General features: G+C 37.9%; 2 protein-coding genes across 5 annotated transcripts in view; both read left to right on the top strand.

Annotated features, from left to right (window-relative positions):
- The first annotated feature begins 455 nt into the window (after positions 1–455).
- On the top strand, positions 456–13077 carry GCSH (glycine cleavage system protein H). The gene is made up of 5 exons (XM_069072227.1): positions 456–745; positions 1913–1992; positions 5514–5577; positions 10976–11107; positions 12436–13077. Exons 1-5 carry the CDS (start codon positions 547–549, stop codon positions 12531–12533), a joined length of 573 nt encoding a protein of 190 aa, XP_068928328.1. The 5' UTR covers positions 456–546; the 3' UTR covers positions 12534–13077.
- The window catches only part of CUNH16orf46 (chromosome unknown C16orf46 homolog), a 76682-nt gene continuing 69225 nt past the window's right edge, over positions 11043–18499 (top strand). For 2 of the 4 annotated variants that reach the window (XM_069072214.1, XM_069072213.1), the window contains exon 1: positions 17739–18356. The gene's annotated coding sequence lies outside the window, so the exon portion shown is untranslated. Of the gene's footprint in view, positions 11108–17661; positions 18357–18499 lie in introns of those variants that run through there. The other 2 variants (XM_069072212.1, XM_069072218.1) reach the window with 2 other exon arrangements.

Genomic DNA, 18499 nt, shown 5'->3' with positions numbered 1-18499 from the left:
GGCCCAGAAAGGAGAACTGACTCATACAAAGCAGCATAGCTACACTCGCATCCTGGGGGTTCCCTGCTAGTGAGTCCTAGCTTCCCAGGACGCCGGTCCGCCTTCCCTTTGCTCAGGCAGGAGCCAGAGCTACCTGGCTGCCCGGCTCTAGAAGCAGCCTTAGTAATGACCTTAGAGTTGGGGTCCCCGGGTTTCTGTCTTTCTCTGAAACCACTTAAGGACACCAAGTTAGTAGAGGTCTCCAGGGCCGCTCCCACAGACCGCTCCCCCTAGGAAGACCTCGCCCTTCGGGGGCGGGGCTATCTGTGTCCGGCCCGCTTCCAAATCTCCTCACCTCTCCTGAGTCTTGTCTTGGGCCACGTGGTCCAGGCCCGGGACAGAGCCCGCCCCCTGGGCCTGAGTCGCTAATTCCAGTGGGGCACGCTCCCTCTTCTCCGCCCCTAGGCTCAGGCCGCCGGTCAGACTCCGCCCCAAGGCCCACCACCTCCTCTTCCAGCCTCCAGCCTAGGACCGCTTGGTCCCAGGGCTGCCCCGCTCCAGGAGAAGATGGCGCTGCGAGTGGCCAGGAGCATGCGGGTCGCGGCCTCGTCCCTGTGGGCGGCGGCCGGGGCTGAGACCACCGGGTCCCTGGCCTCCCTCGCAGCCTCCCCCGCGCGTCTCCAGGCCCGCCCTGGCCCAGGCTCCCCTCCCTTCCTAGCTGCCGCCGCCTCCCGGGGCTTCTGCACCAGCGCCGTGCGACTGGTTGGTGAGTGAGCTTGGGACTGGACCGGGGTGGGGGTGGGGCGTCGCAGGCGGAGGCCAGAGAGGGGTCGCCCTCGCGGTCCAGCCTGAGCTGCTCCGGGACGGGCAGCTTCGCCCTCCTGTTTTCTCCTCTGTGCAATGAGGGCATTAGACCAGGTGATTTCCCAGCCCCCTTCAGTCATTGGATCGTAAATTACAGCCCTCGCAGGGCTGTAGTATGTCCCTGGCTTACCCAGATTGTGCCCGCCCCCCTCTACCCGGGTACAGGGGAGGTGCTCGCCACGTGTTGTAGTGGCAAACGTACGGGGGGGGGGGGGGGGGTTGTTAAGGTTCCGACTCCCCCACCCCCGCACGTCCGTGTAAACCGTGGAGGTTGGACTATGGGGTCTGAAAGGCCCCTGCTAGTTCTCAAGGTCTCTGAATGTTGAAAGATTTTCCAAGCCTTCTTTTAGCAAAGGGGTGATTACTATCCTTTTCTTATCTCTTGTTTTGACTTACTCTTCCAAGAATGAAGGTTGTATGTTCTATTTGCTTATTGTCCAAATTGCTAAGTACTGGGATAGTCCAGCTGAAGTGCCATCTACCTACCTGGACTGCTGACAGGACTGATTGGCAGGGGAGGAGAGGACAGAGACTGGCTGGGCTGCAGTATTTATCTTTTGCAATGAAAAGTGGTGGAGTGTGTCTTTTGTATTCCCAGATCCCCAGATCCTGTATATGATTATCTTAGTCTTGGCAAGTTGCTAGGGCCATTCCTTAAGAAAATAATCATTAACAGCTAATAGACTTTTTAATAATCTTGGAAGGTATCTAGTACATTCCCTTCCTTTCACAAATGGGAAATCTTTGGCCATAGTAGTGAAGTGGCTTACTTCAAGTCGCACAGGTAGTGATTACAAGGCTGGGGTTCAGACCCAAAGTGAATTCCTCCCATCCTTAGACCTAGTTAGTGGCAAAACTGGGACTTAGGTTTGTTAACTTATACTCCAAGTTTCCTTATCCCTTGTCACACTGCCCTTTCTGTGGATAACATTATTATTCAAAGTCAAACTGTGGATAACATTATTATTCAAAGTCAAAACTATCTTGTCTTTTGAAATGGTTCATATTTTCAAAGTGTGTTTAAGACAAAATTCCTCTATTTTTCTGAAATACTGTTCTTATGTTATAGTTCGAAAGTTCACAGACAAGCATGAATGGATATCGACTGAAAATGGTATTGGAACAGTGGGAATCAGCAATTTTGCACAGGTATTGTTTTTTTCCATATCTGTAGTGGTTTTGTAATTCTGTAACTATCTTTATCCTCTATGGAGTATGGTGGAATTTACTTTTGGAATTTTTGTTTTGAGGTAATACTCTTTAGTGCTCTGAGATTAGGGCTGGGATTCTTTTTTTTTTTCTCTCTGTTGAAGTCTACTTGCCAGCTGAAAGTTAGAGTTAAAAACAACTTAATTTAGTTTTAGTCTCTTGTCTTCCCTAGGTCATCTCTACTTAAAACAGTGACACCCATACCCTTTCTTTTAAAAAGTAACTTATGGCACTGATTTTTTTATTACAGTCTTTTTTTTTTTTTTACTATGCTATATAACCTTCTTGGTTATTGGTGGTTGAAAATGTGATAATATAGTCTCAGGGCTGCTGCTTGGTGACTAGGGCAAATTTATCCCGGACAGAACATCCCCACCTTGGCCTACAGAGTGAATTTAACTATTCTTTTTCCTATTTCACCACCTCAGTTTTATCTTACTCTAGCCTATTGGCTGCTCCTTTCCTAAAGAAACTGCATATGGAATTTCTTTTGACCAGGAATTTTCTTGATTTTTGAATTGTGTGACATGACTTTTATCATTTGCAAAATTATGATAAGGTTCAAGTCTTAATTCAAATTTTATATTTAACGAATGAAATAAAGCTGTATTTGAATAGGATATGTATTACAAATTTTGAGGACTTACTCATGCATTTAGTATTCTAGACCTTTGGGCAGATACAAAGAAAATAAGACTGGCTCCTACCTTCAAGAACCTTACTTACAGTCTGATGATAAAACTTTACTTATAAAAAGGAAATTTTAATTATTGGAAAGAATTAATTATTTAACATTTTAAAATTGTCTAGATTTACTGAATATATTATATTGTCCTGGGTTTAACAAAGCCCTAAACAGATTTCAGTTTATTGTGGCAATTCTGACCTACTGTTTCCATTTGTGTTTTTAAAAATCAGGGTTTATCTAACTCTAAGCTGAAGAAAATTTTAGGAGTGCTTTATTTGGGAGGTAACTTGGTGCTATGAGAGAAGAGTGCTGATTTGGAATCAGAGGACTTTGGTTCTCTTGTTTCTTTTGTCACGTACTGGGTGATCTTGGGCAAGTCATCTAACATCTCTAGACCTTAGTCTCCTTGTATTTAAAAGGAGGAGACAGGAATTAGAGCTAAGTTCCTGTTCAGCTCTAAATCTAAATCTGTGATTTGACTGCTGAGCCTTCTATTTGTGGAACCATTAATGTTTTATTTTGTTTTGTTTTTTCCTTGTGAGGGACTGCTGAAATGAAGCAGTTGTTTTCATACATTACCTTAAAGTGTTTTCTTATAAAACCTTCATAGTGTCCTCCTGGTTGCTGCAGAAATGTTCTTCCATTAGATCTGTGACTGGTAGATAGAAAGCTGGCCTTAGACCTAAGTAGACCCCATTTTAAATTCTTCCTCTGATACATATTTTCTGTGTGACACTGGGCATATCATGTCATCTTTCAGTGCTTTAGGCAACTTTCTCAAACTAAGCTGCTTAGAAGTTGTTGGTCTGCATTGGTGATAAAAAGAGAGTTTCTTCTCCCAGGAGTTTGCTCTGAAGTTTGCTTTGGAGCAGAGGTGTTCAGATCAGATCCCATTTCTATTTGAATTTGACACCACCTCTCTAGAGGAATGAGAGGAAAACCAATGAAGAGGAGAGCTGTTGATTCTTTGTCATTCAGTATAAGAGCTCTAATAATAGCTAACATTTATATAGTGCTTTAGCGTTTACAAAATACACATATTATGTCTTAATCTTCACAACATCGATATAAGGTAAGAAATATTCCTTTTTTACAGAAGAGTATCTGAGGCAGAGGTTATGTGACTTGGTCAAGGTCACAGAACCAGTGAGGCAAGATTCTAGCTAAATATTTGACTCTTAGATCCAGCACCCTAATTCACTACTGTAACTTGTGAATTTATCATTACAAAATTCTTGGATGTCTGTTTTTTGCATGCCACTGTACCAGGTTTCTTTGGTAAATAAGCATGAAATATTGTTTTCCCTCAATAGGTTTATAATCTAGTTGGGGAGATAATCTTTCACAGCCCATTATAACACAGGATCTGTAGGAGTTCAAATAAAAGCAATGTAACTAGAGCAATCCAACTAGAGTCATGAAGAAAAAGACTTCGTGGAGGAGGTGGTATTTTGAACTCGTCCTTGAAGGATGCATGTAACAACTGAGATTTGTATCTTAGCACTCTAAACTTTGCAAAATGCTTTTACATACAGATATTAATCCCATTTTAAAGATCAGGAAACTGAGGCTCAGAGAAGTTATTGGACATTTTGAACCTTTAAGGTACCCTAAAGGCATCTCAAACCCAGCATATCCAAAATAGAACTCATTTTTCATACAAAACCAGTTCTTCTGAATTTCCCTATTTTGGTTGAGGTCACCATCATCATTCTTGGTTACCCAGGTTTGTAATTACAACTCATTCTCTTTTACCCACATACCAGCTAGTTGTCAATTCTTGTCATTTTGAACTCCATAAATCTTGTACCAGTCGCATTCTTTCAACTTAAATGAACACCACCCTATTTGAGCCTCTCTTTACTTCTATTCTTCATTATTATAATTGCTCCTGGTTAGTGTCCTGCCACTTGAGTCCCACCCATCTTCCACATAGTTGGCTAAATGATATTCCTAAAGGCTTGGCTTCCCTGCTTAATAAACTCCAAAGGCCATCTCTCACCTCTAGGATCAAATACTGTGTTTGTTATTTGGTCTTTCAGACTCTGGCACCAGTTTCCTTTTCCAGCTTTATTTTACTTTCCTCCCTTTCATGTGTTTTTCAGTCTAGCCAAACTAATCTAATTGCTGTTTTCCAGACACAATATTCCATCTTCTTATCCATATACCTTTACAGTAGCTGCTACCCATGTTTGGAATGTACTCCATCCTTACCTGCACCTGTTAGAACTCATAGTTTCCTTCAAAGTCTACCTCAAGCATCGCTGTCTCCACAAGGCCTTTCCTTCACTGCCCAGATGCTAATATCTCCTTCCCTTCCAATTATATTATATTGTATTTATTCTGTATATACTTCTACTTGTATATGCTATCTCCCTTAATAGAATGAAAGTTTTTGAGGGCAAATATGGTTTCATTTTTGTCTTTGTATCCTCAGCACACCTGGCACATAGTAGGTGCTTAATATTTATTTGTTGTTAGAGTGACTGGTTGAGGCACTTGCCTTTTGGTCCCAGAGTTAGTATGAAAAGATTTCCACATCTGGCATTTTGATTCCAAATCCAGCACTCAATGCTTCTTCTGAAAGTCCAAAATTTCAGGGGGTATAAATGCTGGGGGTTTCAGAAAGGGATGAGGTTGAACATTCCAAGGGGAGAGAGTGATGTAAGCAGAGGAAAAGGGCAAGTCCTCTATTTTGGCTGAAGCAGTTGGTTTCATGAAACTATGGCATTAGCATTTGATTTGATTTGAAGTTTTGCCCTTTTACCCTTAGGAAGCATTGGGAGATATAGTTTACTGTAGTCTTCCAGAAGTTGGAACAAAATTGAACAAACAAGGTGAGTATCTTTTTGTCTTTAAAGAAAAATAGTGACATTTTTCATGAAATTTCCAAATTACATTACTAATAGGATCCAGATGTAAAGTTAACTTGATGCCCTTTTCCAGTGGTGTCAAACTCAAATAGAAACAGGCCCTTCAGAATCCCTGTGGGCCGCATATTGACTTAGTTTGAAAATGTATTGTTGTCTGTGTCTTACTACATTTTCATTAATTTTGTTAACTATTTCACAGTTATATTTTAATCAAGTTCAGGATGTTTGTTCAACATCTTAGTCCTCTGTAGTCAACTTGTAACTGATAAGAATTGTTTTGAATATAATAAGGTATGAGGCAGTGATTTTCCCTTGATGAAAAATAATCTCACTGGAAAAAGTTATAGAAATTATTTATGTAGGAGTGGAATAGCAAGGTGGGCCTTAGAGTTAAGATCCAGGTTCACATATGTCATATCTGCCTCTGACACATACTAACACTAACCATGAGCAAATTATTTAATCAGTACTCCAGAGCTAAGATTATGAGCTACAGATTTGGGCCTATAAAAAGATATCTACACTAGGAATTCCATACCCAGTGATGAAACCATTGAAAAAATTTTGTAAACCAATTTTGGTGTGTATTACTTTATAGGACTATTATTCTGGTATATTACTCCCCTGGGACACTTGAATGATTAATCATCAAAGAAAACTTAATGGGTGTAGATAGAATGGATTGCCTTATAGGAAAAGCTTGGTATTTTCTCAATGTCATTTATTACTGCTCTACAAATGAATTAACAACTGAAATTGTCCCTACAAGCCCAAACCCAGGAACTTTCTGAGCCAGTTTTGAACTAGGGAGAGATTGAGGAGATAGCACTTATAAGCAGGTTCCAGAAGGGACCAAGACTGTCAGCCAGGGAAATCTGTGGCAAGATTATATTTATAAAAATGAAAATAATTTTATTCTTAAATTTTTTTTCTTTGCTTTGTATTCCTTTTGTTTTTTCTTGTAGTTCCACAGTAAGATTTCTCTTGAAAAGTCTTAATCTTGTCTTAGCCAAAATAATGGGAGAAGGAATGTTTCCCCGCATAAGCAGTGTAATTTGTTTGACCTTTTAGACAGGGATGGTTGTGGCAGTAGAAATGGTCTGCTACATGGAATGAGCCAAGATAGCCAGGTCTGATAAATATGGTGAAAAACATTGGAAATAGTTTGGAGAAAAGTTTATATTGTTTAGTTCTTCCCCACCCTTTTTTTTCTATGTTTATTTTATTTTTTTTTGCTTTTTGGAGGGGAGAAGGTAGGGCAATTGGGGTTAAGTGACCAAAGGTCACAAGGCTAGTAAGTGTTAAGTGTCTGAGGTTAGATTTGAACTCAGGTCCTCCTGACTGGCTGGTGTTCTATTTACTGCTCTACCTAGCCTCCCCTTTTTCCATGTTTACTGAATATGTATTGAGTGCCTGTCACTTTATCTGATTAGAGAAGTACTATTGGTTCAATTTAAATTCATGAAACTGCCTATTTTGTATCAAGTACTGCTAAGCCTGGGGATGCAAAGACAACATTTGAAAACCAGTCTAGTATGTTGGAAACACTGGATTTTGAGTCAGGAGAGACCCTGGTTTCAGATCCTGGTTCTGTAACTTCATGGCATTACAGAATTTGAGAGATATAAGGAACTTTAGCAACCAACATCTATTCCAGTCCATACTTAAAAGGAGTTTTCACCATAGCATATGATAAATGGACATCTATCCTCTGCTTGAAGACCTCCAAGGAAGGAAAATGCACTATTTTCTGAGTCCAATTTGGAGCAATTCTAATTGTTAAGGAAGTATTTTCTGATATCAGGCTTGAATGTGCTTTTGCGACTTTTACCCATTGTTTCTAGTTCTGCCTTCAGGAACCAAGTAGAATAAGGCTAATGCTTCTACCAGGCAGCTCTTTAAATACTTAATCACATCTGTTGTTTTCCTGAAATTTTCTTTTCTTCAGGCTAAATATCCCCAGTTCTTTTATTAGATCTTATATAAAATGAACTTAGACCCTTTATCATGTTTGTTGCCTTTTCTGAATGCTTAAACTGGGGTTCTCCAAAGTGAACACTTCTCCAGATGAAATCTGATAAGGGCAGAACACAGAGGAACTCTCACTTCCTTATTACTGAAAGCAGTGTCTCTTAATAATCCCCACACTGGCTTTTTGATGATGGGTAATATACTTATTCATTCTGAGCCTGTCTTCTATATTTGAGTGGATTTGTGACCTTTTTAATGTAGACACTCCCTCTGAGTATACAGTTTGCAACTCAACTGAAGTTGTGCAACTTTTATCTCTGTCATTCCATACATTCCCCACATAGGATCTACTGAACCTACTTGGGGAGTGGAGGAGTGTCCTCTAGATGTTTTGGTGTTACATGGTCACCGGTAGAGCTTGCAGACTCTTCATACATTTTTTACTTTGATTTTGCTATCTGATCAGCCTACCTACTTTTTCAGTGATGTAGCTCTGATAATATATTTTCTATCACTTCTCTTGTGCAGTTTTTTGTTTATAAGATTTTACAGCCTACTTATACTTACCCTGCACCTCTCTATTGCGCTTTGGATAATCCATTCCTTTAATTCTTCAGATTCTGTAATATTCTATGACTTGCATTGCTTGGAAAATAATTGACGTCAGAAATAGGGATTTTTGTTTCAGGGAGAGAAGATTTGGGTCATTAAAAGTACTGTGCAGTTTCTCAAAGGCCATTCAGCCTGCCTCCTCTTTTTTTCATTTCTGGGCTCATCCATAGTGTCTGAGATACTTATCAAATAGCTCTATAGATTATCAATTCAGTTACATACCATAATTTATAAGGATCATTTTTCATTGACTTGGTTTTTTTCCTAGGTGAAGTTGAGCAAAACAAATGAGGGACTTTGGATCTCATTTAGAAAGCTTTTTCACCTTCTGGGGTTTGGTGTAATCAACAGAATATCATGTAAAAAGGAACATTTGGAGTAACTCACAATCTATAGGGAATCCCTGGTCCATCTGGCTTATGTTGGATACCTTCCTTGAGGTTGGCAAACACCTTTGGCAAAATATCTGATCTCGTTTGAAGCCTTGCTTAATTAGTAGAGGGTTATAGAACAAAGGTATCTGTTAAATTTTTCAAGCAAAAAAAAAGATTTTCACAAAGTAGAGATGAGAAAATAAAAATTAAGAAATAGATGAGCAATTTAGGAAAGAGGTTACAAGATTTGGTAGAGAGAAATGTTATAATAGTGATGGAGGACTTAGTTATCCAGAATTATCTGGAAGAGCTGTCTCCCCACATTAGAGTGGCTAATAATTTTTTTACTTTCCTTAATGATAATTTCATCCTTCAGAAGGTAAAGGAACCAATGAGAACTACAGCTCTGGACCTGATTCTCACTAGATAGGAAGAATTATTTGGTTGCTGGTATAGGAATAAGTGGGTACCTTGTTGAGGAAGTGACCACATTCTCTTGCAAAGAGAAACAGATAGAGAAGAAAACCGTAATATGTACCCTAGAATGTAGTAGAATAAATTTCAGAGGATTCAGAAAGAGGGTTAGTCAAGAAGGAATAAGAAACTCTTAAAAACAAAATTCTGAAGACAAAGATAATTCCAAGAAAGAAGAGAAGAATTCTTAATCAGACCCTTGTTCCTTGACAACAAGGAACTTGACAACCCATTTTTAAAAAGAATAAGCAAGGGTAAGTAACAGGATGAATACAAATGTGACAGAATCTTGTAAGATTCAACAAAGGTAGACAGAGGCACATATTCTCTGAGACATAACATTTTATTAAGAGGGTGTGAACCTGAAAATAGAACCAATTCACTACCTTAGTGGACCAAAAGACCCTGAGCAGGACAGCTTCCCCTTTATACAAAGAACAGAATAGGGTAGGTGAGGAAATAATACAATTGGTTATAGAGTTGATGACATCATGGGATTGATAACAACATGATTGGTTACATAGCTGAGGTGTGGGGAACAGTATCATTGGTTGGAAGTTGGGGATTAGGGACTAGCAGCCACCCTTTCCTTCCTTCTTGTGACTAAGATTCTACCTGCAGCATCAGAGATAGCAGGCTAGACTTCTTTGGATAGCAAACCAGATACTCTTTTTGTTTTGTTTTGGCTTTTTGTTTTTTGTTTAAACCAGGTATTCTTTTTTTTTTTTTGGAGGGCAATTGGGGTTAAGTAACTTGCCCAAGGTCACACAGCTAGGTTTTTTTTGTGTGTGTGTTAAGTGTCTGAGGCCGGATCCGAACTCAGGTCCTCCTGACTCCAGGGCCAGCGCTCTACTCACTGCGCTACCTAGCCACCCCTAAACCAGATATTCTTGAAGGATAACTTGGTGGTGTAACGGTACTAGACCATACTCCCTAGTGTGTACCCACATTTCCCAAGGATAGCCGATTTCCTTGAGTCAAGAATACAACAGTGACTAACAAGAGAACTGAATTTCTAAACTTAACTCATTATAGCCCTACTGAATTTCTGAACTTTCAGAGACAAAGAATCATGACTTGGTCAGTTACAGGACAAAATCAATTAACTGTAAATAGGATCAATAAAAAATAATACAAAATCATTTTAGTCTTCTCAGTCCTGAAAGAATAGTAATTTGAGAACTATGGCTCTCAAGAGTGTAAACAGTCAATCATAAAGAACTAAGACTGGTAAGAAAAACTAAGGACAGCAAAAGTGATTTTTTAAGCTATGCTGATCTTTGGTGGTTTTATATTTTCTTGAAGATAAAAATTCCTTAGGTTGGCATTTAAAACCTTTCACAATCTGTCTCTCACCTACCTTTCCAGGCTTATTCACCTTATTTCCCATCACTAACACTTATGTTCTAACCAGATTGGCCTATAGATTCTGGATGTTAGCATTCCAGTTTCTACTTTTTTACTTTTGCAGAGCTTAGCCATCCTTCTCCCATCCTACCATGCTTGAAATGCACTCCCTCATCACCTCCATTTCTTAGAGTTGCTATAGTTTCCTTCCAGGGTCAGACAGCTTATCTGCCACCTGCAGAGAGCCTTTCTTTATCCTCTTCCTCCACTGCTGCGACCCCTCCCTCCCAGCCATTCTTTTTCCTTTCTCAAATTATCTTATATTCACTTACCTGTTTACTTGTTTGGATCACCCAAAAGAATTGTATCCTTAGCATTTGGCAGTGCCATATACGTAGTAGGCCTTTAATAAATACCTTTTAAATTGAACTGTATTGACTAATGGCATTAGACTAATTTTTTAAAAATTATAAGTGTATCATATAAATAGCTCTAGTGGTTTCATTTGTTGCTTCCCATATTTTTCATTTTCATTATTGATGTTTCTGACATGTAATATCCTCTATTTTTTAAACTTTATTTAGATGAGTTTGGAGCTTTGGAAAGTGTGAAAGCTGCCAGTGAACTCTATTCTCCACTAACAGGAGAAGTAACTGAAATTAATGTAGCTCTTGCAGAAGACCCAGGACTTGTCAACAAATCTTGTTATGAAGATGGTAAGATGCTGGTATTGATTTCTCAAGGAGTTATTAGTGCTACAATTAACATTTCATTTTAAAAAATTTAAACTTCATCTCCTCATTTGTGACAATGATTTTTGAGTTTTCTCAGTACTGAAATGAACTTTTAATGGGGATAAATAGATTAGTCAAATTCCTTTCAAGAATTAAGTATTAAGAACTTTGTTATCAGCTTTCAGAAGACTGATGATGTAATCACCCATAAAATTCATTTCTAAGGTATCCACTCATATTGCATGTTGAAAACAGTAATACTTTCAGTAGAGTAAGCTTATTGACATACTCATTAGCCCTAGTGGCTATAGTGTTAGACTCTCTTTACGGGTAAGCTCTCTGGCCTTATTTGTAAATTAGGAATGTATTTTCCTTTGGCTTGGTACTTATAGCAACACTTGACACATTTGCTTTAGATCTAGAAGGTTGAAGGGAAGAAAGGCTAAGGAGTACGCTGGCTAGGATAATGGTTCCCTAAGGTCTAGGAGCAGATTGGGATCACCATGGATTGTGAAGTATAATAGCCTTCAACTGAGCTATCTGACAGTATTTATAGAGCCTAGATGGAAACTCTGGTAGACTTTCTTTTAGCTCCCCTTACCGGTAGAGACAAAGTATGACTTAGAGCAGAGGTGTCAAAACATATGACATACAGCCTGAAACACTACCAAGTGTAGCCCAAATTAAATGAAAATATAATTGGGAAATAGCTAACAAAATAAAATTAAGTCTGTACAAGACGTAGGCATCCCTATGTACCTATTAAGGATATTAATGTCCTTATTAATGACGCCCATTTCTATTTGAGTTTGATACCACTGACTTAAGAGTACTGAAGGTTAGTCCCCACAAATGCCTATGTTTCTCTTCAGGTGTTTTCATACTTATTCAAACTTTCATTATCATACAGCAAATACATACAAATTAGAGAAAGTGTACTTTTGTAATTTTCTGTAAAAATATTAAATGCCATGACGACACTGCAAGGGGCTCATATGTTGAACCTAATACATAAGTTTAGTTTGGACATTCCTTAATTAAAGAAAATTCAAAATTACAGATGCCAAAGGTTATTTAATGAGACCTCAGTTAAATTTATTCGGCATTTATTTTTTTCTTCACTTTGCCACTAAACAGTGATAATATTAAATCTGTCCTGTGAAACTAAATTTTAACAAAGTCTTTGAATTTATTATTAAGTTCAGCACATTGCTGTGAGTGGATTCGATATTAGACGAACAGGTTGGATCTAAAATTCTTTTGTTGTTTAACAAGGTAATTTGGGCTTCAAAATAACTTCTTGATTACAGGTTGGCTGATCAAGATGACTCTGAGCAACCCTTCAGAACTTGATGAACTGATGAGTGAGGAAGCATATGAGAGATACATAAAATCTATTGAGGATTGAACACTGGATCCCCAAATAAATTAGCATAAGAATGCAGTCCAGTATAGTTTTGTCCTAAATTAGTGGTATATGGAAGGTTAGTAACTTTAACACTTCTGAAACAACACCATGGCATGGAAAAAAATCTTAACTACTCAGAAATGACCGGATAAAAATGCTTTTTACTATTTGCACCTTTTGCACAACTTCTTCCTTGTAATTTTAAGTTAGTGTCTGTCTAGTTCTGAATTTGTTGCATCATGTGTGGTAAAAATGAATTCTAAGACTGTGTACTTCAGAGCTAGAATTTTATCTGTAAAAAGCCTTAAATCAATAATGTTGTAATGGCCAACTCCATGCTTCACCAGTTTTGTTTAAAATACTTTTGGTTTTCTGTCCATGGGAATAATATACTGAGATTGGTTAGCTAGCTGGGGTCAGATGCAGTACAATACCAACTTAATTTTTTAATAAACTGCTTGGTTGGAGCTATTTTATACAGATGAGGCTTCAACCTTGCAGCAGAATAGGTAATGAAATTTAATAAACTTTTTAAAAACCCTGATTTCTTTACTAGTTGTGTGTTTTTACATGATTGTTCCATTCAGCATTTTTCACTATAACTTGCATGTACTGGTATGCTAAGATCTGGGAATGACATTTTTACATACAAATTTATAATTGGTTTAAAAAAGTAAATTCAGCCTCTAAGGGAGTTTCAAAGAATGTTTCTGCTTTGTAGCATTTCCCTAAATTGTCTGCCTTCACAGTAGGAGCTTATGGGCTAATTTAGTTGCATCTATCAGGAATACTTTCTATATTTCCATGTCTGTGCTAGGCACTGGGAACACAAAGACAAAAATAACTTTCATCTTGCTATGGGCAAATAATGTGGATACAAATAAATAAAACATGCACAAAATAGATACAAAATAATTTTGTTGGGACAGAACATTTAACAGTTTCTTCCTGAGTTACCTATGCTGATAAAATCACAGGTCCAGTCTCTAGTCTCCAGCCCAATATCTCTGTGTAGTTGCCAACCCCTGGAACTCCATTCTTTGAGATTGCAACCCCAACACTAGGTAGAAAAGAGGAAGGTTGGAGTTTTTTCGTACATGTTTTCTTCTTATTTTGACAAGACTTGAGAAGACTTGTCCTTGACCACTTTGTAGCTCCAGGCACTGTTGTCCATACCTTCTCTGAGCTATTTTGACACAACATTTTATTGGTTTTCTCCTAATTTCCTCAATATCCCTTGCTGGATCATCATCTGTGTTCCATATGCTTTGTGTGATTAGACACACAAAGGGTTCTGTCTTGGGCCCTTTTTTCTTTTTCTTTTTTTTTTTTTTTTTAAGCAATCGGGGTTAAGTAACTTGCTCAAGGTTACACAGCCAGTTATTTCTGGGTGTGGTGCTGAGTATCTGAGCCCGGATGTGATCCAGGTCATCCCGACACTGGAGCCAGTGCTCTTACTCGCTGAGCCACCTGGCTGCCCCTAAGCAATTGGGGTTAAGTAACTTGCTCAAGGTTACAAGGCCAGGTGTTTTTGGGTGGGGTGCTAAGTGTTTGAGCCCAGGATTCAATCTCCAAGTCATCCTGACACTGGAGCCAGTGCTCTTACTTGCTGTGCTACCTGGCCGCCCCTTGGGCCCTTTTTTCTCTTTATGATCTCACTAATTCCTATGGGCTCAACTATCATCTCTAGACAGATGATTCCCAAATCTTACTTATCAAATCCCTATCTTTCCCAATCACCAGTACTATATCATCTATAAATGCTTGGCATTCTCAGTATTCAGGCATCTCACATTGAACTTATGTAAAACAACTTATTAATGTTTCCCGTCAAATCTACCTCTTTTCCTGACTTTCCTATTTCTGATGAGAACACCACACCAGTTTTCTGGTTACTGAGGTTTATGACTTCAGTTATCCTTAACTCTGCAATATCTCAGAATTGCCAGGTCCTGTTTGGGGATTTTGTTTTTGTTTTTGTTTTTTGCTTTTTGGAGGGCAATTTGGAGTTAAGTGACTTGCCCAAGGTCACATAGCTATTTTTTTTGTGTGTTAAGTGTCTGAGGCCGGATTTGAACTCAGGTCCTCCTGACTCCAGGCTGGTGCTCTATTCACTGTGCCACCTAGCTGCCCCTTGTTTGGGTTTTTAAAATTAAATCATATTTTAATTTTAGTTCTGAATTTTCTGCCTTCCTTCTCCATCTCCCAGTTCAGAAATCAAGAAAAACAAAACCTATTACAAATGTGTAGTTGGACAAAACAAATTCCCACATTACCCATGTATCCATTCCCCTCACCCCAGGGGAAAAAAACTTCAATCTACTCTAGAGGCCATTGCATCTATGAGGAGGTAGATAACATGGTTCATCATGAGTTCTCTTTAATTGTGGTTGATAGAGCTCCTAAATCATTCAAGGTTGATATCACAATATTATTGTCTACATTGTTCTCCTCGTTCTGCTCCATTCACTTTGCATTAGTTCATACAATTCTTCCCAGGTTTCTGTGAAACGAATTATTATTGCACAATAATATTCCATTTTCATATACCAAAACTTGGTTAACCATCCCTCAGTTGATGGTTGCCCCCTCAGCTTCTAATTCTTTGCTACCATGAAAAGAGCCACTATAAATAATTTTATACATATGGGTTCTTTGTTGTTTTTATCTCTTTGGGGTAAGAGTGGTTCCAGTGTCACTGGGTCAGAGACTTTGCAGAGTTTAATAGCTTTCTTGGACATAGTTCAAAATTGCTTTCCAGAATAGCTGGACTAGTTCACAGCTCCACCAAGAGGACATTGATGTACTTTCCCTATAGCTTCTTTAGCATTTGTTATTTTCCTCTTGTGTCAACTTTGCCGATCTGTTAATTGTATACTAGTATTTCAGTTGTTTTAATTTGCATTCCTCTATAAGTAATTTAGAGCACTTATATAGCAATTGATGGCTTAGATTCCTTCCTCTGGAAACTGCCTTTTCATATACTTGGACTATTTATTAATTAGAGAATGGCTCTTATTAATAAGTTTGAGTCAGTTACCTATATATCATAAAAAAGAGACATAGAGAAATTTGCTTCAATTTCCCAATTTTTTGCCCCCTTCTAATTTTACTTGCATATGTCCAAAAAATGTAATCAAAATTGTCCATTTTACCTCCTTTGAACCTCTGTCTTTTTTTTGGTCATGAACTCTTCTATTATCTATAGCAGGCAGTTTCTTCCATGGTCCTCCAACTTGTAATACCCTTTATGTTTAAATCATGTACCTATTTGGAGCTTGTCTAAGTATATGGTGTGATTTTTATTCTATTCCTAGTTTCTGCGTCTTCTTTTCCAGTTTTCCCAACAGTTTTTGTCAGATAGTGAGTTCTTGCCCCAATACCTGGGATCTTTGGATTTGTAAAATACCAAGCTCTTATGCTTATTTGCTTCTGTATATTTTGTACCTAATCAGTTCCACTAATCAACCACTCTGCTTCTTAACCCTGTACCACGCATTTTGATGATTATAGCTTTATGGTATAGTCTTAGATCTACTGCTACTACGACCTTTTCCCTCCTGCTTTTTTTTTTTCATTATTCCCTTGATATTTTTGACCTTTTGTTCTTTCAGATGTATTATTTTTCCTACCTCTATAAAGTAATCGTTTGGTAGTTTCATTGGTATGGCATTGAATAAATTAGCATAGGTAGTATTGCCATTTTTTATTATACTGGCTTAGCCTACCCAATGGAGCGATTACTATTTCTCTAATTAAAGCTGTTCTTTGTTTAAAGGGTGTTTTGTAATTGTGTTCATATTAATTCCTGTGTGTATCTTGATACATAGACACCCATTATCTGTAGTACAAAAGTATTTTGTACTATCTGTAGACTGCCTCTTCCTGTTGGGTTTTGTTGGTAATATATAGAAATGCTGATGATCTATATGGGTTTATTTTATATCCTGCATTTTTGCTGAAGTTTTGATTATTATTTTTTACTACGTTTTAGGGTTCTCTAAGTAAAATATATCCACAAAATAGGGTAGTTTTGTTTTCTCTTTGCCTGTGCTTATTCCTTTTTGTCTTATTGCGTTTCTGATGATAACGAACATCCTTTTAAGACATCTTGCTTAACCCCTTTACAGATAATGCAGGCTCTATTTTAGATAAATGCTACTTATCATTTTAGGGAAAGTTGTGTTTATTTCTGTGTTTTTTAGTGTTTTTAACAGAAATGAATGTTGTATCTTGTCAAAAAGCTTTTTCTGCATCCATTGATCTAATCATATGATTTTTGTCTTTGTTTTTAATATGGTGTTAATGTTTTTAGTTTTCCTAATTTTGAACTAGCCCTGCATTCCTGGTGTAAGTCTACCCTGGTAATAGGGTATATCTTTGTGATATCCTGTAGTCTCCTTTCTAATATTATGATTCATTAGGAATATTGGTCTACAGTTTTTTTCTCTATTTTGACTTTCCCTGGCTTAGGTATCAAAACTGTATTTATGTCATAGAAGGAATTTGGTAGGAACCCTTATTTTCCCAAACATTTTATGTAGTATAAGAATTAATTGTTCTTTAAATGTTTATTTAAAAACCATCCACTTTTTTGAGTTTATTCATATTCCTGTTTCTTGGGAGTTCATTTATGTCTTGTTTAATTTCTTTTTCTTAGATTAAGTATTCTACTTCTTGTTCTGTTAATCTGAAGATTTTATATTTTTTAACTATTCATCTATTTTTAGATCATTAGTTTTATTGACATGGGTAAAATAACCCCCAATATTTTCTTTTATTTCTTCTTTTGTTGTGAGTTCATCTTCATTTTTAGTGCTGATAATTTGCTTTTCTTTTTTAAAATAAAGTTAGCTAAGTGTTTTTGTTCTTTAAAAAAAAAAATTAGGGGCAGCTAGGTGGCACAGTGAATACAGTGAATAGGCCCTGGAGTCAGGAGGGCCTGAGTTCAAATTCGGCCTCATAGACTTCACACTTACTAAGTGTGACCTTGGGCAAGTCACTTAACCCCAATTGCCCTGCCTTCTCCCCTCCAAAAGGACAAACCGCCCCCCCCCCCCCAAAAAAAAAACCAACTAGTTCTTAGTTTTATTAATTTGGTGGTTATTTTGCTTTCATTTCTGTTAATTTCTCTTTGGTCTAAAGAATTTCTAATTTGGAATTTTTATTTTTTTATTGTTTTATTTTTAAGCAATCAGGGTTAAGTAACTTGCTCAAGGTTACTGGCCAGTTATTTCTGGGTGTGGTGCTGAGTGCCTGAGCCCAGGATTCGATCTCCAGGTCGTCCCAACACTGGAGTCGGGTGCTCTTACTCGCTGAGCCACCTGGCCGCCCCTAAGCAATTGGGGTTAAGTAACTTGCTCAAGGTTACACGGCCAGGTGTTTCTGGGTGGGTGCTAAGTGTCTGAGCCCGGGATTCGATCTCCAGGTCTTCTCAACACTGGAGCTGGTGCTCTTACTTGCTGTGCTACCTGGCCGCCCCTCTAATTTAGAATTTAATTGGGGTTTTTAATTTGTTGGTTTTCTAGTTTTAATTGCATGCCCAGTTTATTAGTTTGCTCTTTCTCTCTTTTAATGATTAAAGTGTTTAGAGATACAGATTTTTCCTTAAGTACTACTTTGGTTGCCCCAAAAGTTTGATATATTGTCTCATCGTTGTCATTATTTTACCATCTTTTTTATCATTTTGTCATCCTTAATGAAATTATTGTTTCTATGATTTGCTCTTTGGCCCACTTATTCTTTAGGATTGTTAGTTTCTAATTAATTTTTAATCTTTGCCTTTATAGGCTCTTCATTGAATATAATTTTTATTGCATTATGGTGAGTAAAAGATGTTTTAATATTTCTACTTTTATTCATTTATTTTTTATGTTTTCATGCCATAATACATGATCATTTTTTGTAAAGGTGCCATGTAGTTGAGGAATAGGCATACTCTCTTCTATTTCCATTCAATACAGGAA

This window comes from Petaurus breviceps, unplaced genomic scaffold (assembly GCF_028583685.1).
Source record: "Petaurus breviceps papuanus isolate PSGF00001 unplaced genomic scaffold, PetGlider_PUasm1.0 90845, whole genome shotgun sequence".
NCBI lineage: Eukaryota > Metazoa > Chordata > Mammalia > Diprotodontia > Petauridae > Petaurus > Petaurus breviceps.
The sequence above is the reverse complement of the archived record's forward strand: the minus strand, read 5'-3'. Positions and strand labels throughout refer to the sequence as shown.